A 23,533-nucleotide genomic window follows, 5' to 3' on the forward strand; every position below is an offset into this window, starting at 1 on the left:
GACCCGGGCCCTCGGGAGCTTGTGCCGCGAGGAGCCGGTGGGCGAGCGGGCGTCCCTGCAGCCTGCGAGCAGGAGGAGGAGCCGCCGCCGCGCCAGGGGCAGCCGGGGGAGCCGAGGAGTGCGCCCCAGGTAAGAGCCTCCGCGCCTCCTCCCCCGGGATTCCGGCGTCCGGGTCGCCCTGCCCCCGGGTAGGGAGGGACGGGGGCGGGGCCTGCGGGGGCGGGGCCTGGCGGAGGAAACTGAGGCAGGAGGGCAGTGTCCCAGAGGGAGAGCCCGTGACCCCCCAGCGGGGTCTCAGGAGTCCGCACCCCCTGGCTAAACCTTCTGGGGGAGGGGGGCCGGGGAGTCCGTATATCTGAGTACCTGGGAAGGAGCTTGAACTCCAACAAAACTCCAGGGTCTGAAGGAGGAGGGCACTGGGGGTCGGACTCCCGGGTTTGAAGGAAGAGGGATTTGGGGGCCTGGACTCCCGCATCTGAGGGAGGGAGCTGGGGACCTGAGTTCCTGAAAGAGGAGGCAGCTGTGGCCGGGGCTCTTGGGTCTGAGTGAGGAGGGGGAAGCTAGGGCCCAGGACTCCAGATCTGAGGCAGGAGGCAGCTGGGAACCTACACTCTGGGTTCTGGTTGGGTCAACATGTGCCCCTCTTCATAATTCCCCCTTCCCATTTCCCCATCTCCCAGACAGGGCAGGCGGCCACGCCAGGTATGTGCAATAGAAGTCTTGGACGGGCCCTGGCCTGTCCTGTGAGGAGAGAACATTCCAGGAAGCAGCCTCGGGGACCCGGGGCTTCTTAAGTGTGGGCCCTCAGGGACCCGGGTGTCCAGGCCAGCCCTGCCCCCGCCCTGTCTGAGAGATGAATGGGCTGAGGAGGATGTAATCTTTTCCAGCCTCCTTCATCCTCAGCGTCTCCCCTCCCCTCTCCTCCTCCCATCTGCTTTCCATCCAGGAGCCATCACCTGGGCAGGGGGATGCAGCCTTGACTCTTGGTCCCTTACACTTTAAAAAGAACACTTTTACAGAAGGGGAGTGTTCAGGCCCCCTCCTCCACCTGCCTCTATAACCTACCTGTTCCCTTCCTCCGCTAGGTGGTTGCCCCCTCCCTCTCCTGAGATGTCAGGAAGGAGGGGGCCACCTGCGTCCCCCACAGGGGCCCCCCGGAGCCTGGGGGCCCCCAACCCCGGAGCTCAGAGGCGGAGGAGGTGCTGACAGGTCTGGTAACCACCCACTTCTAATCAGTCCTCTCCAGGCCATCCTGTCCCAGAATCCACAGGCTTCCAGAATGTTCTAGAGAGACTGCAATATGCAAACCCCTGCCAGTGTCTCCCAGCCCTGGGCCAATTTCATGGACAGGGAAACTGAAGCCCCACCTGAGAGGAAGTGTCTTGCCTTCACAGTGGCAGTTTGAAGCTGAACTTGGGTCTCCCTAGGATGCCAGAACATGACCTTTCTCAGAATTCTGGAAACTCAAACCTCCTCCAGACTGCAGGGCTTAGGGTTCCTTGGGGTTGTAGAGGCAGGATGGCAGAGTGGAGTTGCTGGGACAGGGTTCAAGTTCCACTTCTGGCATTGGCTGGCTGTGTGACCTGGTGCAAGTCACTAACCTCTCTGAGCCTGTATTTCCCCATTTGCCTGTATTTCCCCATTTGTTGGCTATTAATAGGAATAATAGTAGACTAATTATGATTAATCTAGAAGTTGAGCATTATCGAAGTCCTAGAATACAGGGTCCCCCCAAGTTCTAGAACAAGTGCCAGAACTTCCTCCCTGTGGCAGAAGTTCCCATCGGCCCCCCCACTAAGTTATTATCCTTCTCTCTAATTCCAGCTTCCCTCTCTCTATCCTCAGGTGCTCAGCGAGATGCTCCCTCACCCCTCAGGCTCCCTGCCCATCCTCCTACTTTTCCTCCTCCCCAGTGTCCCAATGGAGCCCCACGCCTCACCCTCACCTCTGCCCCCATTTCCAGTCCCCGAGTGGGACCTCTTGTCCCCCCGAGTAGCCCTGTCCAGGGGTACCCCCGCTGGGCCCCCTCTGCTCTTCCTGCTGGAGGCTGGAGCCTTTGGGGAGCCAACTGGCAGCCCGGCCAACCGCAGTCGGCGGGGGGTGAGTGAGACAGCACCAGCGAGTCGCCGCGGAGAGCTGGCTGTGTGTGACGCAGTCAGCGGCTGGGTGACAGACCGCCGGACCGCTGTGGACCTGCGTGGGCGCGAGGTGGAGGTGCTGGGCGAGGTGCCTGCGGCTGGCGGCAGTCCCCTTCGCCAGTACTTCTTTGAAACCCGCTGCAAGGCTGACAGCGCTGGGGAAGGTGGCCCCGGTGGGGGTGGAGGAGGCTGCCGGGGTGTGGACCGGAGGCACTGGGTGTCTGAGTGTAAGGCCAAGCAGTCCTACGTGCGGGCATTGACTACCGATGCCCAGGGCCGTGTGGGCTGGCGATGGATTCGAATTGACACTGCCTGTGTCTGCACACTCCTCAGCCGGACTGGCCGGGCCTGAGGCCCATGCCTGGGAACTGGGCAGGTAGAGGAAGAAGAGAGCTGGATGCTGAAAGACCTCAGGGGTGGCCTGGCTGCTCTAGGCCTCAGTTTGGGAACTCGTCAAATGGTCACAAAAATCACAGCTCTCCGATTTTGAGAGCTCCATCTGGGCAAGAAAGACAGATGGTGAAACCAAATGGGGTTTTGAAGGATGAATAGGAGTTCTCTTGGATGAACTTGAGGGTAATAATGATGATGATGATGATAGCCAATATTTTCTGAGTGCCTACTGTTTATGAGCTCTAATACACAACTTGTCAGATCAGCTCTGGTGGATTTGACCATTGGAGGCCCTCAGCTTCTAAGTTGCTGACCATGCGATCTCAGAGGACATCACCTTGCCCACCCTGGAGAGAGTGACAAGGAGGGGATATGTCAAGAAGTGTGTGTGGGAGCATAAAAACTGGAACATGTAGGCAGCTAGTTGGGAGCTGGGGTTCAAATGAGAAATCTTACTTAGTCAGATAGGGCAAGTGTTGGCTTAGATATTCTGTTTTGAGGTAGTGAGCTACCTATCACAGCAGGAGCACAAGCAAGGTTGAATGACAGGAGGTCAGGATGCTTAAGAGTTTGGCCTTGGTGGGGAGTTGGAATCAGATGGATACCCCTCTTCCCTGTCCCAACCTTTACCCTATACTAGTAAAGAAATAGACCTTACCATTGTCCAGCTTGAGTAGAGCATGAGGTTTTGACCAACTGGCCTGTCCCCCGGCTGGGATCAGGGGTGATTTGGACCCTGATCATCCTAGAATGAGCCAGGAAAATCCAACAGGAGAAGCGGCCCCAGAAGCCTGAATGAGGGGGTCAGTGGCACCCTGGGCCAGCCTGCAGAAGGCAGCCTCAGTTTTCCCTGTCTGAAGAACGGGTTGGTGGGATGAGATAATGGGGGCTGAGGAGGCAGAGGCTTTGACCAAAAGGGCTTTAAAATGAGGAAGTGACAAGTCAGGGATAGACCCCACACCCTCAGGACACCCCTTCATATATTACCATTCCATAGCCACATGCAAACACAGACACACACTTTTGCCCTTGTTTCTACATCTCTGTGTTCTGGGTCTGTGGTTCCCGCTCTCTTTTCTGCCGCCTCCTTTGCTGTCTCTCTGTCTAAATTCCTGTCCCATCATCTCTGGGTCAGTAGCTCTCTTTCTGTCCCTGTTTCTCACTCACTGTCTCACCCATTCCTGTGTGTGTTTCTTTCTCACTCAGCAAAGCTCTTTCCACACCCCCCTCTTTATTGCTAAGTATTTCCCCGTGGGTCCCTCCCTCTTCTCCCACACCCATACCCAGGTGGAAGTTTTCAACCAAATCAAAGGCAGGCAGGACAGAAGCCGAAGCTGATGCTGAGCCCTTCAGCACACACAGGGAGGGAGGGAGAGCCCTGGGGAAGTCTGGAAATCGTTACCCAGCCCCTCACCCCTACCCTCTGCTGCCGAGGTGGGCTGTCCTGGCAGAGGGAGGCGGTGGCCAAGAGGGCCGGGACCCTATAGGAAAGGGGGATGTTTCTCATGGATGCCCTGATGCGTTGAGTAGCTCTGCCCTTCTCTCCCTCTGTTCCTCTATTTTTGGGTCTCTGACCACCCCCCGCCCCAGGTCTCTGTCCCCCTCTCTCTGCTGCTCCCTCTCTGGGTCTCTGGGTCTCAAACTCTCTGAACTTTCTGCCCTCCTCTCCCTCTGGGTCTCCGTCCCCACCCCGCCATTTCTCTGAGTTTTTGTGCCCCTTTTGGGGTCTCTGTACTCTCTCAAAATCCTCCTCTCTCCTGCCTGGGTGTCTTTCTCACTCCATCCATCTGCACGCCTGCAGGCCCTTCATTGGCTGGGTTTAGGGTGGGAGGGTTCTGTCACCCGGGGCAACAGCAACAACGAGCCGGCTCCTGCTAGGCTACGGGGCGGGGGTGGGACCATGGCGGGTCGGACCCTAGCTCGGCGCTACGGTCCCCCACGGTCCCCCATCTCTGGGACCAAGGTGCCTGGATCCCAGCCCAGCTGGCATCTCACCAGCAGTGGCGTCGCCCACCACTGTATCCCGCCCGTGCCCTTTCCCCCGCCCACTGTGCAGGTGAGAGGACCCTAGGCTCTTAGCCAAGAGGAGACTGGGGCCCCAGACTGAAGGAGGGGCCTGGGGATCCAGACACCTGCTGAGAGAAAAGGGGATTCCGGGCTTAGAGTCCTGTCTGACAGAAGGAGGAGGATTCCAGGGACTGGGTTTGAGAGAGGAGGGGTCAGGGAACCTGGATGCCTGGAACGGGCGGTAGGAAAGGGCTGGGGACTGACTGGGAAGGATCAGGGCTTGCGGAAGAGACTGAGTCCTTTTAGCTGACGTCCAGCACCTTCTCCTCAGTCCACGGTCGCGGAGCCCCTGCTCCTGGCCGCAAAGCAGGATTTGCATATTTGGGCTTTCGACGAGGTCACCAACAGATGGGAGACAACCTCGGGCTCGGCTCACGTGCCCAAGACCCACGGCGGGCCCTACGCGCAGCCCAAGGCCCCAGAACCTGCGGACCGCACGCGGATTGTGGGGATCAAGGATGTAGCGGAAAAAGTAAGGTTCTGGGATGCCCAGGTCCGCGGGAGACAGGGCTGGGGACCGCACTGGAGTCCCGTGCACCCTCATGTTGTGTCCCTGCGTCGTCTTCTTGCAGCTCAGACACCGCGGCTGGCGCCTCCCTCTGATCACAAAGCACCAGTGCAGTGAGACGAGGGCGCAGTACACCGGCTGGCCCAGCCTGGACCGGGGCGCCACCTCTTTCATCGGGCCCCAGCCCCTGGAGCTTGCGGACCACAACCGAGGGGGCCCTTCCCAGGTAGCGGAGAAGACCGCAGTGGCAGGATCTGGCAGAGCTTTGAGACCCTGGGGCGGGGTCTGAGGGAATTTTGAGTCTGGGGTCTAAAGAGTGGGACAGAATCTGGAGGTTACATTGAGTGGGGAAGGGGCTTAGGCCTTTTGAGGCGGAGCCAGGAGGAGGAGGGGACTGGAAGCCCGAAATCCCAGCTCTGGGGCTGGGGCCATAGCCAGTAAATCCTGGGGCGGGCCTAGGAGGCGGTTCTGAGGCTGTGGGCGGAGCTAGGTAGCCTAATGTACGTGTGGGCGGAGCTTGAATATTCTAAGGCCGGTCTGGGGCGGAAGGCGGGGCTGGCTTCCCCTGTTAGGGTGGTGTAAGGAGTAACAGTCGCCCGAGGCGCAGCTGAATTCCAGGGGCGGGACCGAGAAGGTTTGAATCTAGGGGAGGAGCAGGGAAGGTTTTTTAGTGACTGGGTGCTTGGCTTTGTGTCCGATGACGGGCAGAAAGCATTTGGATTTTGGAGGTGAGGCTAGTAAGGGTTCTGATTTGGGGAGCGAAGCTGAAGTGCACTGGCCAGGAAGGATTCTGATTCTGGGGGCGGGTGTCGGCCTGGTTCAGAGGCGCTGTTGAGGCCAAAGGAAGAGGAATTCCGTCTGGGACAAAGGGCATGAAAAAGGGTATGAAACCTTTCTTGCTCATCCCTCCTCCCGCAATCCTCCTCAGGCTCTAATCCCCTGGACGAAGAACCCCCAGCTGGCCGGCCGGCCGGCCTTTCACTATTTCTGACCAGGGCATCCTGGACCGCCATCAGCTCTATCTGACCACTTCGGCCCGGGACTTCCAGGCCTATTCGAAGTGAGCCTGGGTCCTCCCTTGGCACCGACCCCCTGCACAGCCCCCGCATAGGCTGGTGGGACGCCGAGCCCCCCGGTGTTGGCTCCCCGTCTCTGACTCAGTAGTCTCGGCCTTCAGCTCCTGCACGCGCAGTAATCAGAAGTTCAGACCCAGCCCCTACCTTTTTTAGCGCCCTGGTATACTTAGTGTCAACTCTCAGGAACAGGAAGCCTGCAAACGGCCCAAGAAGGAGTTCTGGATCTGGGGACGTGGCCCTGAGGGTCTAGGGCGGGCTTCCTTTGGTATTTGAGTCCCCCAGATAACTCTTTTCCAAGGATGAGAAAAGTCCCAGATTCCAGGCCCTTAAATACCTCGAGGACCCAGGAATCCAGGCTCATGCTTCCTAAAGGGTCCCTGACTCCTACAAATGTGTCCTCGAGGATCTATCTAGCTGTGCCCTCCCCATCGTGCCTCCACCCCAAACCCCGACAGAAAGGAGTTGTCAGGCTACCCTCGCAAGGACTCGATGACCTCCTGGAGCTTCGGGGAGACGCCCCAGGCCTGGGGCCCCGGCCCGAAGCAGCCGCCCGGTCCGTGCTCCTCTCGGCCACTCCGGCCGCCGAAAATCCGCGTGCCCCGCACCCGTCCGGTGATGCCAGTCGTGCCGCACCGCGGGGCGCTGTCTCTGGCTCAAGAATCCTACAGCCCCCCGCTGCACCCACTCCGCCGGCTCGACCGTTTCTGCCCGCTGGAGCTGCCCTGGGGCGGCCCCCACTGGAAACCCGAGTCAGGCACCTACAGCGTGCCGCAAGCCTACAGCACCGAGAACTTCAACTACGGCAGCTTAAAGCCGGCGCTGGCCTGAGCCAGACGGGCCAGCCCCGCCCTGGACACGCCCCCCAAGCGGGGGCGGTGCTGAGCCTGGAAGACTGGGACTAGGGGTACACTGGGTGGGGCTAAGACGGGACCCCGCCCACCGGCGGGGCGGGGCGAATCTAACAGGTCCACTCGATCACGGGGGCGGGACTGAGCCTGGAAAATGTACCTTGGGGCTGTGGGCTAGAGGGTGGCACACACCCTCTGCGGCGGAAAGGGCAGAGCTTATCTCAGTCGACGACAGAGTTAAATAGCCTAAACCACGCTCTTTGCTGGGTTCAGTTCCGGCATCCTGGTTTCTGGGGGCCTGAGTGTGGAGCAGGTGGGATTCCCGCTGAATCCCTGGTGGAGGGGCGGCGCGTCTGGGTGGACCCCCCCCCCACCTCTGGTGACAGAATCCAACATCGAAGCCACCCCCCTCCTAAGAAGTCGGACTCAGTCTACCGCAGGTAGAGCAGGGTTGAGGCTTCAGCCTATAACCACTGGAGGATTGTCAGAGGGGCGGCGCTCCAGCCTCTGGCGGGCTCCCCTCAGGATGGGTAGAGGGGGGCCCACAAGGCAAGGGGCACAGCCTCCTATACCCTATTTCTTGTGCTCCCACCACGGCCTCCCTAGCACCTGGGGACTGAGTCTGTGAAGTCCGCTTCACCTTGGGCATCTCTGCTTCTTGGAGCGGAAGCCACTCAGGGAGTGGGGGGAGGGGGGCGCCACTGGGCCATTCCTGCAACTCCCTGACCTTGTCTGCCTCTCGCCCCCGGGGAGATTAGTGTCCAGGTTACACCACCATGCTGCCGCCCCCAGTGGCCTTGACGCCCCCACAGCCCGCAGCTATAAGACCAGGTAAACGCGGCAGGGGAGACACCGAGGATGGAGATGCTCCAGGTAAGACCGCAGGGCCCCTGGGCCCCTTGCGACTACATCCAGGCCACGGCTGGAAGGAAGAGGGAGAGTCCTGTGACCTGGCAGAGGAGGCCTCTTTCTAGAAGGGTGTGGAGAGGCAGCAAGCTTCCTGGCAGGAGGAGGGAAGCAGCTGGTGCAGGGCCTGAGGGTGGGTATCTGGGGTCCCTGGGTATGGGGATGGGAGATTCTTGAATGGAAGACCTCAGGCAGAGGAGCTGGGTCCCCGAACGTGTGTATGCAGGGCCGGGGGCTGGGTGGTAAGGACTCGGGGCGGAGGGCTCGGGCTGGCCCTGAGGCGCTGGCCTGGTCCCAGGGGCTGCTGCTGTGGCTGCTGCTGAGCGCGGCCGGGGTGTGGGCACCCGGGGGGCCACTGCGGCCGCTGTGCCGGCCCATCAACGCCACCCTGGCCGCTGAGAACGAGGCCTGCCCTGTCTGCATCACCTTCACCACCAGCATCTGTGCCGGCTACTGCCCCAGCATGGTGAGCTGCCCGGGGTGGGTGGGTGCTGCCACCTCAGCTCCAGGTGGATTACTCAGGGCCAGGCCCACAGAAGACAGGAAGTGGCCCCGGGGGTAGAAAGGTGGCCCGCCGCCCGGGGCAGGGGCTGGGCGTGTGGGAGGGAGAGCACAGATGGTCCTCTGGACACCCGAGTCTGGGATCTGTAGGGTGCAGTGAGGGAGCCTGGGGGAGGGCTTGGCCCCAAGTAGACACCCAAGCCCTCCCCCCCAACCCCGCCACCTCCAGGTTCGGGTGCTGCCGGCTGCCCTGCCGCCTGTGCCCCAGCCAGTGTGCACCTACCGCGAGCTGCGCTTTGCCTCCATCCGGCTCCCCGGCTGCCCGCCTGGCGTGGACCCAGTGGTCTCCTTCCCTGTGGCCCTCAGCTGTCACTGCGGGCCCTGCCGCCTCAGCAGCTCTGACTGTGGGGGTCCCAGAGCCCAGCCCTCGGCCTGTGACCGCCCCCCTCGCCCAGGCCTCCTCTTCCTCTGAGGATCCCCACCCCAACCTCCCATGCCCACCTCAACTCCTGGAGCCAGCAGACGCTCCTCCCCATGCCTCCTAATAAAGACTTCTCAAACCGCACTCTGGGGGTGTCCTTCTGGGGTCTCAGGGTGTGTGCGCCTGTGTACGTGCACACGCACACACAACACACACAATAGGTCCAGTTTCAGAGCCATTTTATACAAAGTCACAGTGTCAGAACTCTGGGAGGAAATGGGGAAGCGGGGGTGAAGGTGATATCAGCTCAGGAGGTGTCCATGGTTTCACCTTCTGTCGGGAGAAGGAAGGCCACGTGGTCAGTGTGGCCCCGAGGGCAGGGCCTGAGCTCTCCAGGCTGGGCTCCCTCCTCCCTCTCTGGGGCAGGCGGGGAGGGGGACACTCACTGAGCTCATTGAAGAGGAAGGCGTCCTGGTACTCCTTCATGTACTGCGTGGAGCGCGACTCATCCAGGAAGAGCGAGTAGACCCGCTTGATGTCATCCACCTGTACCTCGGTGCCCTGATAGGGGAACTGAGACCTCAGTGGGGCCCCTCCCAGGAGGTGGGTCAGGGTGAGGACTCTGGGGCCAGGTCGCCTGGATTCAAATCCTGCTGTGGCCACCTCGTGGCTGTGGGCCCCACCTCCCCACTGCTCAGTTTCTTTTTTTGTTTGTTTTTTTGCGGTACGTGGGCCTCTCACTGTTGTGGCCTCTCCCGTTGCGGAGCACAGCCTCCGGACGCGCAGGCTCAGCGGCCATGGCTCACGGGCCCAGCCTCCACGGCATGTGGGATCTTCCCGGAACGGGGCATGAACCCGCATCCCCTGCATCGGCAGGCGGACTCTCAACCACTGCGCCACCAGGGAAGCCCCCCCACCCCTCAGTTTCTTCATCTGTAAAATGGACTTAACGGCATCAACTTGCAGCCAATAGATATTTACTCAGCACCTCCCGTGTGTCAGGCTGGGAGCCACAGAAATTAACCCGAGAGACCAAAGTCCCCTGCCTTTGAAAATTTGGGTTCTGAGACTAAATGCAACTGCCCAGGGAAAGCCCTGGGAGTAGTAGCATGTCCTCCACTCGCTCATCTGACCCCTGGGCAGACGCAGCCGCTGACCTTGCGTTTCCGGCACACCAGGCTGGCGGCCGTGATGAGCTGGATGGCGTAGCGCAGCGAGGTCTCCAGCCCGATGCGGGTCAGCACTGTGTAGGCGTCCTCACTCATCTCCACGTCTTCCTCCTCACACCTGCGGGTAGGGGGCGTAGGTGACATTCAGCCAGGGCCGTGGCACTGCTGGGCCTCTGGGGTACACGTGGAGTCCACGTCCTCAGATGCACAGAATGCGGGCAGGGGGCGTAGGTGACATTCAGCCAGGGCCGTGGCACTGCTGGGCCTCTGGGGTACACGTGGAGTCCACGTCCTCAGATGCACAGAAGAGCCACCGAGGCACAGGCTGGGCCCAAACCTTGGGCCTCCTGAGCCTCTCCCTTCCAAGGCTCTTTCCACGAGGTCAGTCACCGGCACAACCCCTCCCTTCTCCAAAGAGCACGCCCCCATCATAGGCCACTGCTTGGATGCCCAGCCCAGTCCTGCTTCTGGCAGGCCCAGTGACCTCCCCCTCAGACCTCAGTGTTGCCACGTGTCAAACAGGGTGGACACCAGCCCTGCCTCTCAGGCCTGCGGCCTGGTCCTGCCCCGGAAGGCCAGGGCGCCCCACCCGCACCGGATGCGGAGGATCTGCTTTGTGTCCTTCTCGCTGTAGGGAGAGGTCGAGACGATAAGCAGGCGGTCCAGCAGGTCAATGGGGATGCCGTGGGGGCTCTGGTAGCTGGTGCCCCGGATCCTGGGGAGGAGGGGGAAGGGAAGCTGTCAGGGTGGTGCTCTTAGAACCTGGCTCTCCGTTCCCTCTACTCAGAACACCCCACCCCTACCAACCCCCTCGGCCACAGCTCGCTCACTGGACCAAATACCGGTTAGCCTTCAGCTCCGCGCTGGTGTCACTGCCCGACGGCGCAGCCACCCCCTGACTGCATCAATCCCCCTGGAGCTGAGCTGGTTTTAGCTAGATATCTGTGTCCAGGATTACTGGATCAAGGTCCCACTCCGCTGCTTGACACAGGGCTCCACAAGGGATGCAACTGTGCCGGTCCTGTCCCCGGCTGCACCTGGTCCGGCACAAGGCCTGGCACGTGGTGCTAGGAAACAGCAGATTCCCATTATTCATGGTAGCTGTGTTCGACAAAGTGGAGGCGAACACTCAACTAGCAAATACAGGGTTAGGCTCTTGTGAGCCTCTGGTCACAATTTTTGGCAACCAATCAATAGATAGCCCGGTTTCAGGTTAAAGACACCTTATTCAATATATATTATTGACTTATTCATGCTGAACTCATAGCCAATAGCACTTGAACTCGTGCCTGAAGGAAGCTCATCTAACACGTGTTTTCTCTGTACGGCACATCCCTGCCTTCTTGCGCTTAGCGACACTGGACAGCCGGGGGCCATTTTAAACAGCAGAATGACCAGGAACAAAAAGCATACAATGTGACAAATGTCGCACTAAACAGATCAGGAAAAGGACACTTATTTACAGCACGTGAACTGAAACTAGGAGGCAAAGCACTGCCTGCTTTGACCCTCGCCTGGACGGTCTGCCATGGGCGATTCAATTTTTTCCTGCTCTGCACACGTTTGTGAATGACCGCCAAAGTGTGATGGATACCAATTTGGAGGCTACAAATCAACTGTAGCGAGTAAGCAGATCCACGAATACGGAATCTGCAGAGGAATGACTGCGTTTGCTGCCCCTCATAGGAGACACCCCTGTTCCCACAGCCTGACCTGCAGCTGCTACAAACATGCTCTCAGCTGGTCTCGTCCAACCCTGTCATCTGGATACCAAATTCTGGCCCTGCCACCTTCTACGTGTGACCTTGGGCAAGTTACCAGGCCATGCTGTCCCCATCTTTAAAACGGGGCTGAGGGAATTCCCTGGTGGTACGGGTGGTTAGGACTCCGCGCTTCCATTGCAGGGGGCACGGGTTTGATCCTTGATTGGGGAACTAAGATCCTGCAAGCTGTGATGCATTGCCAAAAAAATAATAACAAAAATAAAGCAGGGCTGAGACAATATTACCTCCCGAGCTTATTTTGAGGGGGCCGAGCAGTTCATCCTGGAAAAGGGCCAAGCACAGAGCCAAGGACAACCTGCCTGCTGCCCCTGGTAGCCATGCCCCTGTCTTCCCTGCACTACAGCTGGCACGAGGCTGCTGCCCTGGAGGTGCTGGTCCCTGGGCTACCGTGCAGCCAGGTGCTGCCACACACCTGAGCAGCCCTGGGTAATGGGTCCAAGTGGCCATGCTGAGTGCAGCCTTTGGGCCCCAGCCTCTTGCGAGCTCTCTGCCCCCCACTTCCTTCTCCCTTCCTGTGGACTCTTGAAACGTAGATGAGGTGGGGAAGAGCCAGCAGGGAGGACATGGCGCAGCGACACCCTAGGGCAGAGGTTCCCAAGCTTTATGGCGTCTGGTACCCTTCACGTCTCAGGAATTTTTCCATGGTATCCTTAGGTCAAGAGAAATACTAAGCTTCGTTCCCTTTATTTCTATTAAGCAGTTAGGTGCAAGCAACTTAACTGTAGTAGTTTCTGCAGCGTCCAAAACATGTCACTGTGCATCCCTTAAAACCTTAAAACATCCCACAGGGGCTTTCCTGGTGGCACAGTGGTTAAGAATCTGCCTGCCAATGCAGGGGACATGGGTTCGAGCCCTGGTCCGGGAAGATCCCACATGCCCATGTGGGAGCAACTAAGCCCATGCACCACAACTACTGAGCCTGCGTTCTACAGCCTGGCTCCACAACTACTGAGCCCGCACGCCTAGAGCCCATGCTCTGCAACAAGAGAAGCCACCATAATGAAAAGCCCGTGCACCGCAACTAAGAGTTGTTCCCGCTTACCGCAACTAGAGAAAGCCTGCGCACAGCAACGAAGACCCAGTGCAGCCAAAAATTAAAAAAAAACAAAAAACAAAAAAACATCCCACAGCACTCCTGTGTTCTCTGCAGTACCCTGGGGTGCCTTGGCAGACAGTTTGGGAACTGGAGCCTTAAGGGCTACCGGAACAAGAAAACAGAAAGAACATGGCACCTGGACTTCCTTGTGGAGCAGAGTTGCCCACCAGCCCTGACCAGCCACCTACTTTAGTTTGAGGGGAAAGTACACTGTCTTGTCTGGGCCACAAAGCTTGGGAATAGCCAAGCCCACCCTTCCCTAACGAGGTGATCACCAAACGTGCCCTGATTACCCAGTGACCGTTCCCACCACCCAGAGGTCCCCGTTCTCCCCAGGGGCCTCTGAGGGGCCGGCAGTGGCTCACCGGGTGATGCCGCGGTTGGTGGCCATGATGAGGACAGGCGCCATGTCACTCTCCAGGGCCCGGTTGAGGAACGAGAAGCTCTCAATGTCCAGCATGTGGACCTCGTCGATAAATAGCACCTGGGGGTCAGGGGGGCGGATGTCAAACCCACCTCCTGTGTCCCCTCTTCTCCCCCACCGCAACGTCACCTGCCCTGGCCCTGTCCCGGTACTCACGCCGGGGATGATCTCCGCCTTGCCTTCCTCCCGCCACTCGGCCACCTTGGCATTGATCTGCTCTCGGACTTCTGACTTGATCTCCCCTGTGTCACCTGTGGGAGGCGGGGTGTCAGAGACAAGACAGGGATCCAGGGCCGGAGGGTGGACCAAGATGCAGAAGGATGGGACGCCAGGGACAGAGGGAATAGAGACCAAGCCCCTGGATTGGCAGCACGACGGGAGGGCCAGGGAGTCGGAGATGTCCCAGAGAGGCAACACAGGGCGAGAGACGAACCACACTGACAGATGGAGAACAGGAGTCAGCGAACAGGGATGGGGGAAGAGGGGAAAAGCCATCGTCACGGGGGGGGGGCTGTACTGGTGGATGGGAGAGGGAGAGGGGAGCTGCCAGGCCCCCCGGGGCGGGGGGAGACGAAGGCTGGGCCTCACCTGAGAAGAGGGCCAGGAAGCCCTGGGTGCGGGAGTTGATGACGTCAATCTCGTGCAGGGACACCGTGTGCACCACCTCCTTGCGTTTCTGGAGCTCCCCGTCTGGGCACTGCACGAACTTGGTCTATGGGGCCGGGGTGGGGTTCGGTGTGGACAAGGGCAGAAAAGAGCATGAAGGGGGGGCCCAAGGGGCCGTCTGGGGGAGACTGGGGCTCCCTGGAATGGAACTAAGAATCCAGATGGGGGTCACCCAGAAACCCCAGGCCCAAGGGGTAGTCAACAGCACTGAAGGATATGGGGGTGCCTGGAGGACCCCGGAAACCATGAGCCAAGTGCCAAGCTGAGGGACCCCAGCTGTCCTAGACGGTACAGGGAAGAACCAGGAGCACCAGGGACACAGGATTGGGGTGACAGGAGGATCCAGACCCTGTAGGCCCTGGGGTGATGGAGGAGAGAGAAACATCCTGGTGCCTGACCGAGGGGACCTGGAGCCCTGGCCCACCTGGGAGCCCATGGCGTCATAGTCTCGAGCGCGTGTGAACGAGCGTCCCAGCTTGGAGATCTTGCCCGTGGCCTTGTCAATGGTGATCACATCCCTGCAGGGGATGAAGGGTGGGGGTGAGGAAAGGAAGGGCCAGAGCTCCCCTACCCTGACCACCTGGTGCGGACCCCACTGCTCACCCAGCCTGGACCTTGTCCTTGGTCAGGGACTCAATCATCTTAGTGCCCAGGTCGTATATGGTCTCCATCTCTGTGGTCTTGAGGGTTAGCTTGCCCACCTTGGAGCCCTGAGGGGTGACATGCCAGGCAAGGGGCTCAGAGACAGGCCCAATGTCTCCCGAACACAGCTTCAGAACAAGCATGACATGGGGCAGCTTTGGGGGCTTGACGAAGATATCCATTGTTACAACTGTGGTGACAGCTTCCCGGGTGCGTGTGTGTCAAAGCCTAACATCTTGTAAACCTTCAAGGGCGTGGCTTATTGGCTGCCAATTGCACATTAATAAAGCTATTATTAAAAATCCAGTGAAGAAACAAACAAAAACCTAAAAGACAAAATCTATAAAAACAACAGGGACCTAAGGTCTCACAGAATGGCCAAAGGGGTCCCACTGTAACACTCCTTTTCTACACCCAAATGAAAGGCGGTTTTTTTTTTTTTTTTTTTTTCGGCGGTACGTGGGCCTCTCCCGTTGCAGAGCACAGGCTCCTGATGCACAGGCTCAGTGGCCATGGCTCACGGGCCCAGCCGCTCCGCGGCACGTGGGATCTTCCCGGACGGGGACACGAACCCGTGTCCCCTGCATTGGCAGGCGGACCCTCAACCACTGCGCCACCAGGGAAGCCCGAAAGGCGGTTTTTGATCACAAACCCAGAAGAACTCAGCTAAACACAACTAAGAAAACAAAATGCCACGCCCCTCCTCACAAGATGAACAGTCACCAAGTCTGGGCTTTTCCCAGCATATTGGAGTCTCTCCTGTTTCCTGGAATTGTTTCCATAGTGAGGTGCTTCCTTTGTAGGGACAGGTGGCAGCATAAAAGGACCGGGATTGGGGAGGGAGTTAAAGCGAGTTTTGGTTGTTCACTTTTAAAGGGAGGATGTATCCACGGATTTCTGCTGTAATCAAAATCTAATTTAAAGAACTATCTGGAGAATAGCTTTCCCTATATTTAAAGATTCTCCTACCATGCTTTTAAAATTCAAAATTTAATTGCAATGGATGAGACTAATTTAGGAGGCTGTTTACAGGTGTTAAAAGTGCGAGTTGACCTCCACCCTCCAGCCTTGGGGGTAGCCTAGACTCGGGAGCAGACTCACCGTCCCCGTTGCTGGCCGATCAATCTGGATCTCCACCACCTCCCCTTCGATAATCTCAGTCTCCTCCCTGGGCAGAGAACAGATCTAAGGAGAGAGCCCCTCAGGAATTGCCAACTCCCGTGAGCCCTTGGGTGCAGGATGAGCTGGCCAGGGCCGGGGGTGGGGGGGGGACCTCCCAAGGCCGCTGGGACCTGGCATCACCCCCTGCTTACTTGATGCGCACACCGATGGAGCGCCGGAAGGCCTGTGTCAGCGCCTCTGTTTTGCTCATCTCCAGGGAGAAGATCTCACTGCCGGCGATGGCTGTGAACGGAGTGTCAGGGCCCAGGGCCTGTGCCATGCCTGGGAAGGAGGGGAGGTAGCCTGGGTAGGTGGGGGCAGCCCTGGCACCAGGTCCCCAATACCCGCTCTGTGGCAAACCAGCTCTTCTCCCTCCTCAGGCAGGAGAGCAGGAGAGGGGGCAGACAAGGAGACGCAGAGAAGGCAGGGGACAGAGGGCCGCATGGGGAGGATCAGAACCCTGCGCTGTGCAGAGGGCAGACCTTATGACTCTATAATCTTGCCAAGCCTTCCTCCTAACCTCTAAGAGCTGTTTAGCCTCAGGGCTTGGGGGTGATGAGCAGGGGTAGAGACAAGGGGCTGAAATTGAAGGTAAGAGTGTAAGACTGTGTAGGTTTGAATCCCGGCTCCAGGGCTTAGCACCGGGTGACCTTGAGAAGTCTGCTCCCCAAGCCGGTTTGCCCCTCTGTGTAATGGGACCGATAACATGACAAGCACTGGCACGGGATGGCACCCTGCATAGGAGCGATTACGAGGGCAGGCAGGGATACACTGGTGCTCAACCATGACTCCGTCACGGTCTGGAACCAGCACAGGGACGGGCCTCCTCTATGGCTTGGGGCCTGGAGCTGGCTGGTAGACAGCGGGGCCATTCCTGCCATCACTCCAAGCGCTGAGCCCCTCTGCCAGCTCCCCTTCCTGAGGGCTCTGCCCAGCTCTGAGCCAAGTCTCCCGGACAGGAAGTCACCGAACCCTCCTGACCAGTGTGAGCTGGGAACTCTCCTTGGTCCCCTTTACAGATGTGTGTCACACTCTGTGCCTGGGTGTCCTGCTCCCTACCGTCTGTCCAGGAGACTCCCAGACATCCTACAAGTCTTAGTTCAGGTTCTGACTCACCTGGGAAGTCTCTCCTGACAACCGCCACCCCGTTTTCTCTCCCCACCACCCCTCATCGGAGGTAGAAGCCTCCTCTGTTCATCACCCTGGACAGTACCATGTCCACGAACACCTCCCCCAGGCCGTAAACTTCTTAAAGTCAGGATTTTGGTCTTAATCATCTTAGTGTCTGCAGTGTCTGGTCCAGGGCCTGGCACACCAGGGTACCCAAATGAGTGCTACTTTATCTTAACTGCAGACCTAGCTATTACCTTGATTCTCACTGCCTGGCCCCACAGTCAAGGCACAAACGTGGGAATGAGTGGGAAGAGAGGAGAGTCCAGGAAAGCTTCAATGATGAAAAGATGCCTGGGTAGGGTTTTGAAGGATGAATAGGAGCTCAACAAGGATGAGGGACAGTTGTGAGTAAAAAGATCTTAACTCACTAATGCATTGCAAAAGAGACTGCTGGCTGTCTATGCAATGCCCATCTTTCCCATCTTCCTTCGTTCCAGAACCCCCATTTTATTAGGGTAGCAGTGATCCCAATTAAAATATTAAAATAAGTTTTAATGTCTCACTGTCTTGTGCAGCAGACTGTAGCCATTAAGTTCTAGTCAATAAAATATAAGCAAGAGTGTGTGGGAGTCCCAAGACAGCTGCTTAAAGGGAGCTACCTCTTGGAGGTACACCCTCATTGCAATTCCTCTTTCTCTTTCTTCCCATATGGAGTATGGATGGGAAGGCTAGAGCGTAGGCCATCTTCTTGCAACATGAGGTGACCCTGACATGGAAGCAAGTGATGTGGAGGCAGGAAGGTAGGAGCCTTTACTGTTCAACAAGGCTGAATTGGCCTACATTCAGATTATTCTATGGGAGAGAATAAACCCATAGTGTTTAAGGCACTGCCATTTTGAGCTGTTAGACGTGGCTGAACCCAACCCTGACTTACACGGGAGGGATCGTCTGGCAAGGCCAGAAGAGATCCTGCCCTGAGAGGTGTCTTACCCATGGCGATGGCCGTCTTCCCAGTACCCGGCTGGCCGGCGATGAGGACCGCCCGGCCGGCGATCTTCCCTTCCCGGATCATCTCTAGCACCACGCCGGCTGCCCTCCGGGCCGCCAGCTGGCCCACCATGCCCTGGGAAGCCTGGGGGTGGGAGGTGACAGAGCACACAAGGTGACTTCCTCCTGGGCTACTACTGCATTTCTACCACCTCCAGGCTGATGAGATCAAACAGGACATGTTGGCAGGGACTTCAGAAAAAAGCCAAAAAAGCCTTTTCCACCCCCATTTTTTAAAGACCGATAAAACTGCACATGCGGCTGAATTTTATAAATACAGCACAAAGGTCTGGAAGATCATAACGCAGTCCCCATACTCCCCACAGCCCTGGGTCCCCTCTGCCCGAGGCCCCCATGGAGCAGCCTTCCCACCCCGGCCCCCTGGGCTCTACCTGCCGTGGCTCCAAGGCATCGTCTAGCCCCAGCCCCCGGATATGGGAGTGAGCGCCTGTTGGGGGGAAAGAACCAGAAGACACGGTTACCAGCCAGCTCGTGTCGATGTGTGGCCTGAGGGGCTTCCCGCCGAGCCCTGGTTTCCTCCTCGGTCACAGGGGCACCTCGATTCCCCACCTCACTGGGAGGATGGCCGGACATGGTAAATGCTCAGTAAATAAGAATGGCTCTTAGGCTACGTGGTGGCCTGAGTGACCTCCCAGGTTCTAATCTCATTCCATGTAACTCTGAGAACAAGAGTCTCAGCTATTATCACCCTGGATCATGGCCAGGGCTCAATAATCGCCCCCAGGCCCTCACTGACATGGAGGCGAGGAGGAGTTCAGAGAGGTTAGGTCCCTTGCCCAAGACCACACGGCCAGTGAGAGGTGAAGACGCAGGATTCCAATGCTTTACACTAGACCAGGGCTGGGCAAACTACAGCCTGTGGGTGGGCGCTTGTTTTTGTAAATAGTTTTATTGGCACACAGCCACATCCATTCGTTCACATACCATCTGGGGGTGCTCTCGCATTGCTGCAGCAGAATTGATTACTTTCAACAGAGAAGATTTACTATCTGGCACTTTAAGGAAAGATGTGTCAACCCCTGTGCTGGCCTGTAGGCAGGCTGAGGGCAGGGACTGGGTGCAGCTAGAGTCTCCTGGGTCCTCAGCTCCCAGCAGGGTTGGCCCTTGATAGCTAAGTGCTTTACCTTATTGTATCTTATGTCAACTGAGGAGGTGAACTACTCTCCCACCATTTTGCAGGTAAGGAAACTGAGGCACAGAGAGCAACTAGTCCCTTACTACGCGGCCAGCAGCGTGCTTCCAGAACCCGGGTTCATAGCCAGGAGCGCTTTACTGCCTCTTCTGGAAGCTCTGAATGAATGAATGTGAACAAATAAGTGTAGTCTCCTCCTTGCAAGTCAGGCTCTTTGCAAAGGCTGCACCCTGCTGTTGCCACTACACCCCAACTTCCTGGTCCCAGGTGAGCTGGGACCAGGGGCTTGCCTGCTCTGAGTCTCAGTCACCTCAGCTAAAAATGGGATGACAGTCACAAGAGGCACCTTGTGGGGCTACTGTAAGGATTCGAGGGATGCAAACTCATATTCAACAGTTATCTGTGGAGCGTCTGGTCTGCCAGGGCCTGTGCTGGGGACACCGCTAGGAAGGAGACAGACCAGGTCCCTGCCCTCAAAGAGATGATGCGTGTGCTTGGTGTTTGGGACAGTCAGTGCAGGGCCAACCCCAGTCAGCACTCAGCAAATATCCACTTTCACGATTTCCAAGCAGGATGCTAGGGCATCAGGGAGCCCTGCCAGGGAAGCCAAGCCAGCAGCAGTACCGCCTGGGGTTGAGGCCTGGCATGGTCTACCCCACCCCCGCCCCCAGCCATCTGACCTGCTCTAGAACTCAGGAACCTCCCTCCTTGGATAGTGGGGATAGGGGATGGTGGGATGGTGTGCAGGCCAACTCCCTCCTGGGGGCCCTGGCTAAGCTGGCTCTGTCAGGGGTACAGAGGGAAGGCAGGGGCTAGGTCCTATTCCTGACCCACGCTCACTCACCGATACGCTCAATCCTCGTCACGTCGCGGATCTCTGGGACCTTGGTTGTGGCTGTCTGGGGTTGGAGGAAGACGCATCAGTACGAGCCTTTGCGGTCCCAGCTTTCAACAACCCCTCCTCTGTCCCTCCTGCCCGCCTCCCACAAGACAGTCCTTTCCACTCCTCCCCACAGACAGGCTGGCATCCCAAACACCAGATCCTCCTCAGCTGTCACCCACTAGGGCTGGTGGGTTAACCCCATTACACCGTCAGTCCCAGGAAGCCAAGGACTGTGTCTGTCTCGTTCACAGCCCCGTCCCCAGGGCCGGGCCCACGTTTGGTGCCCAGGAATTATTTGCTGAAGGAAGAAGTCCTCCCCGTCCCCCAGAGCTGCAAGGACAGATGCAGAGTGGGCATTAACTTGGATGTGTTCTGGCCCCCCTTGCGCCTCGCTGCCCCAGCTCTCTGTCACTAGGCCTTTGCATGTGCAGGTCCCTGGTCTGGCCTGCTCTCCCCACCCCCCTCACTGAATCAGATCAAGTGTCACTCATTAAGGGAGGCCCTCCCTGACCTCAGCCCCTGCCCGGCTAGTTCTAGGGTCTCTGGATATCCAGACAGAAGGAAGGGCCTCTTTTGGGAGTCTGATCTCACACTCACAAGGTAGACTGTTGGATCAATGTTCTTGGCTCCAATGGATGTGAGTCCCATGAAGGGCACAGCCCACGTCTCACTGGTCTCCCTTGGGGCTCAAAGTTTGGAGTTTGAATGAATGACGCCCTGAAGTGCTGAGTTCACTCAACAAGCAGGAACTGAGGTCTCCTGTGTCCCCAGCTTTCCAAAGAGCAAAGTCAGACATTATCCCCTCTCACGTGGGCGAGAGAGATGAGTAAACACCGCCTGGGACAATTCAAGAACCGAATGGAGATCCACTCAGATATTCACGGCAGTGTTATTTATAACCAAAAGGTGGAAAAAACACAAAACATCCATCAACGGATAGATAAACAAAATATGGGGTAGCCATAAAACGGAATATTATTCAGCCATAAAAAGGGATGAAGGGACTTCCCTGGTGGCGCAGTGGTTAAGAATCCACCTGCCAATGCAGGAGACACGGGTTCGAGCCCTGGTCCGGGAAGATCCCACATGTCGCAGAGCAACTAAGTCTGTGCACCACAACTACTGAGCCTGCGCTCTAGAGCCCGCGAGCCACAACTACTGAAGCCCGTGCGCTTAGAGCCCATGCTCCGCATCAAAAGAAGCCACTGCAACAAGAAGCCCACGCACCGCAATGAAGAGTAGCCCCCGCTCACCGCAACTAAAGAAAGCCCACGCACAGCAATGAAGACCCAACGCAGCATACAATTCTTAAAAATAAAAAAAAGACCCAACGCAGCCAAAAAAATATATAAATAAATTTATATAAATAAGTAAATAATATTTCTTTTAAAAAAGGGATGAAGCTCTGATCCACGCTACAACGTGGATGAACCTTGAAAACATTATGCTGAGTGAAAGAAACCAGACACAAAAGGTCACATGTTGTATGATTCCGTTTATATGAAATATCCAGAATAAATAAATCTAGAGACACAAAGTAGATTAAAGGTTGCCTGGGGTGAATAAAGAAAGGGAGGCCTAAGAAGCCAGCACGCTGACCCAGCTCCTTGGCCACCTGCCCCCAACCCTCTTCCTCCTCACAGGTCTCCTAACCAGAATGAGAGGAGATGCAGGCATCCAACCCAAGGAAAACCCTCCTCTCTCTGGAACCAAGAGTTCAGACTTCCTGACCGTGGCCTGGTCACAAGCCTCCTCCCTTGCTGTTTGTGAACTCTCCCACTTACTCCTCCTCATAGGAGGTTGGTCACTGCCCCCAAACCCCTATCAGAAGATTGAGAACATACTCTCACCCACCCCTATACAGCCTATCAGACTCTACTCAAGACAAAAAATAGACATGGGTCCAGGAATCCCAACATAAACAGACCTGCCTCCTACAAAACCTTTCCTTTCACCATAAGCCTCTCCTACCCCGCGCTGCCTGCTGATCCCATGGAAACAAAACTGAGCTACCATCCCCTCATACTCCCAATACTTCATCCATACCCACGCAAACTGGGTCTCAGGAGTGTGGCCACTGCCCTTTCCTCTTCCGCTTCCCCATCCATCCCCTTTGCCATGACAACAGAAACACTCACATGTCGCCCCTCAGGCACCAGTTAACTCTCATCCCGACCCTAGCCCCATCTTGACTGGGGTCACCATGGGAACCGAGGCATCTGGAAGCCACGTCCAACCGCCAAGCTACGGCTACATCCCTTCTTCATTCAGATGTTTCTCAGAAAAGTACTAGGTGCCTGGCCCAGTGTACCTGGTCTCTCCTTTATGGAGTTCACATGCATACATTCAAGTGATAACTTATTGAGCATCCACGTTGGGCATGTCCTGATGAAATGCTGGGAATATGAAAATGGCTAAAACAATCCCATGACAAGTACCTTAAGCCTCTGTGCCCCCGGCCCTTTCCGCTCTCTACTGACACCCTCTGGGTTCTCAACACTCTCTTTTGGGTCAAGACTCAATAAGCAACTCCACGATCTGAGGCGCATTGGGCAGGTCCCCGCCTGTGTTTCTCCCTTGTACTCAGGTACTATTCACACCATCAACAACCCAAGACTGCTGGATGGCTTGGAGCCCAAGACACTACAACCCTCATCAGACTTTAAGGCAAAGGACTGGAGAACTGGCCACTAGTTGCGTCCAGAGGATTGGAAGTTGGAGTTCCTAGAAGTTGATGGAGTCAGATTTGACCACTGAGACCGTAAGCATTCACTTGAACCCAGGATGCCGGTATCCTAGTCCTTTCTTTTTTCCTCCCTCAGATCCAGAAGCCCGGGCCCCCAGCTCCCTCCTTCCTCAGAACCAGGAGTCCAGGCCCCCAGCCTCCTCTCCGCTAAGATCCAAGAGTCCAGGCCCCCAGCCTCCTCTCCGCTAAGATCCAAGAGTCCCCGTCCAGCCCCCTCCTCCTTGAGACTCCTCAGCCCTCCGCACGCCGACACTCACCACGGTTGCCATGATGCTCACCAACCGCCAATATCCTAGCGGAAACGGAAACGCGCTAGGAACGAGGCGTTCTGGCCCCTCTAGACTGCCAGGTCCTCCAAATATCTCGGTGGTTCTCCTGGTGGGGCGCGGCGTCACTTTTCAGGCCCCGCCCATCCAGGCTGCTCTGGAAGATGAGTTCCCAGAACTCCTGAGTCCATTCCCCACGCGTCGTGGCTCCTCCTCCTTTTACCCAGGCCTCCTTGCTAAGGCCGATTGCAAAATTCTTAACACTTCTTTGGGCAACCACACGTCCCCCACGCCTCCTTTCCTCCTTATCCACCGTCTTCCTTCCCCCGCCAATTTTGGGGCCTCTAGCTTCGGACTGACAGAGCTGAAGGCCAATCAGCTAGCGCCCACTGGAGCTCGCACCAACAGCCAAGGCGGGAGCGGGGCTGAGCGAACCCTGCACTGTTCACCAATGAGAGACGCGGGAGCCCCGCCTCCGGGCGCAGACCAATGGCGCTGGCCGGGGGGCGGGCACCGCCTCCTGGT

At 57.5% G+C, this 23,533-nt stretch overlaps 4 protein-coding genes across 4 annotated transcripts; 3 read left to right on the plus strand and 1 right to left on the minus strand.

Moving 5' to 3' along the window:
- On the plus strand, nucleotides 1-2,796 carry NTF4 (neurotrophin 4). The gene is made up of 3 exons (XM_065899495.1): nucleotides 1-129; nucleotides 1,086-1,209; nucleotides 1,846-2,796. The coding sequence occupies exon 3, from the start codon at nucleotides 1,858-1,860 to the stop codon at nucleotides 2,488-2,490; it is 633 nt and encodes a 210-aa protein (XP_065755567.1). The 5' UTR covers nucleotides 1-129; nucleotides 1,086-1,209; nucleotides 1,846-1,857; the 3' UTR covers nucleotides 2,491-2,796.
- A 1,635-nt stretch (nucleotides 2,797-4,431) lies between these two features.
- On the plus strand, nucleotides 4,432-7,010 carry SAXO3 (stabilizer of axonemal microtubules 3). The gene is given in 6 exon segments (XM_065898271.1): nucleotides 4,432-4,587; nucleotides 4,870-5,070; nucleotides 5,171-5,332; nucleotides 6,035-6,067; nucleotides 6,069-6,166; nucleotides 6,638-7,010. Coding segments are annotated over 6 exon segments (1,023 nt in total).
- An 875-nt stretch (nucleotides 7,011-7,885) lies between these two features.
- Nucleotides 7,886-9,002, plus strand: LHB (luteinizing hormone subunit beta). The gene is made up of 3 exons (XM_065898665.1): nucleotides 7,886-7,903; nucleotides 8,235-8,402; nucleotides 8,667-9,002. The coding sequence occupies exons 1-3, from the start codon at nucleotides 7,889-7,891 to the stop codon at nucleotides 8,907-8,909; spliced, it is 426 nt and encodes a 141-aa protein (XP_065754737.1). The 5' UTR covers nucleotides 7,886-7,888; the 3' UTR covers nucleotides 8,910-9,002.
- Nucleotides 9,003-9,080: 78 nt separating this feature from the next.
- Nucleotides 9,081-23,357, minus strand: RUVBL2 (RuvB like AAA ATPase 2). Its single transcript, XM_065898614.1, has 15 exons — nucleotides 23,000-23,357; nucleotides 19,958-20,012; nucleotides 18,353-18,408; nucleotides 17,904-18,045; nucleotides 15,953-16,082; nucleotides 15,741-15,807; nucleotides 14,601-14,707; nucleotides 14,422-14,515; nucleotides 13,920-14,043; nucleotides 13,488-13,582; nucleotides 13,273-13,391; nucleotides 10,623-10,742; nucleotides 10,016-10,145; nucleotides 9,305-9,419; nucleotides 9,081-9,191 (listed from the first exon to the last, which is right to left on the minus strand). Exons 1-15 carry the CDS (start codon nucleotides 23,009-23,011, stop codon nucleotides 9,166-9,168), a joined length of 1,392 nt encoding a protein of 463 aa, XP_065754686.1. The 5' UTR covers nucleotides 23,012-23,357; the 3' UTR covers nucleotides 9,081-9,165.
- Nucleotides 23,358-23,533: the final 176 nt, after the last annotated feature.

The sequence above is a fragment of the Phocoena phocoena genome, chromosome 20, assembly GCF_963924675.1.
Source record: "Phocoena phocoena chromosome 20, mPhoPho1.1, whole genome shotgun sequence".
NCBI classification, from domain to species: Eukaryota; Metazoa; Chordata; class Mammalia; order Artiodactyla; family Phocoenidae; genus Phocoena; species Phocoena phocoena.

Bases quoted from the DNA above. Each gene is read 5' to 3' on its own strand.
- NTF4 (XM_065899495.1), top strand. From the start codon at position 1,858: ATGCTCCCTCACCCCTCAGGCTCCCTGCCCATCCTCCTACTTTTCCTC.
- LHB (XM_065898665.1), top strand. The intron at 8,403-8,666 runs GTGAGCTGCCCG...CGCCACCTCCAG, and splicing joins CCGGCTACTGCCCCAGCATG to GTTCGGGTGCTGCCGGCTGC.
- RUVBL2 (XM_065898614.1), bottom strand. The intron at 10,743-13,272 runs GTGAGCCACTGC...CCTCCTCCCCAG, and splicing joins ACCAACCGCGGCATCACCCG to GATCCGGGGCACCAGCTACC. The intron at 10,146-10,622 runs GTGCGGGTGGGG...CCCTACCCGCAG, and splicing joins AAGCAGATCCTCCGCATCCG to GTGTGAGGAGGAAGACGTGG.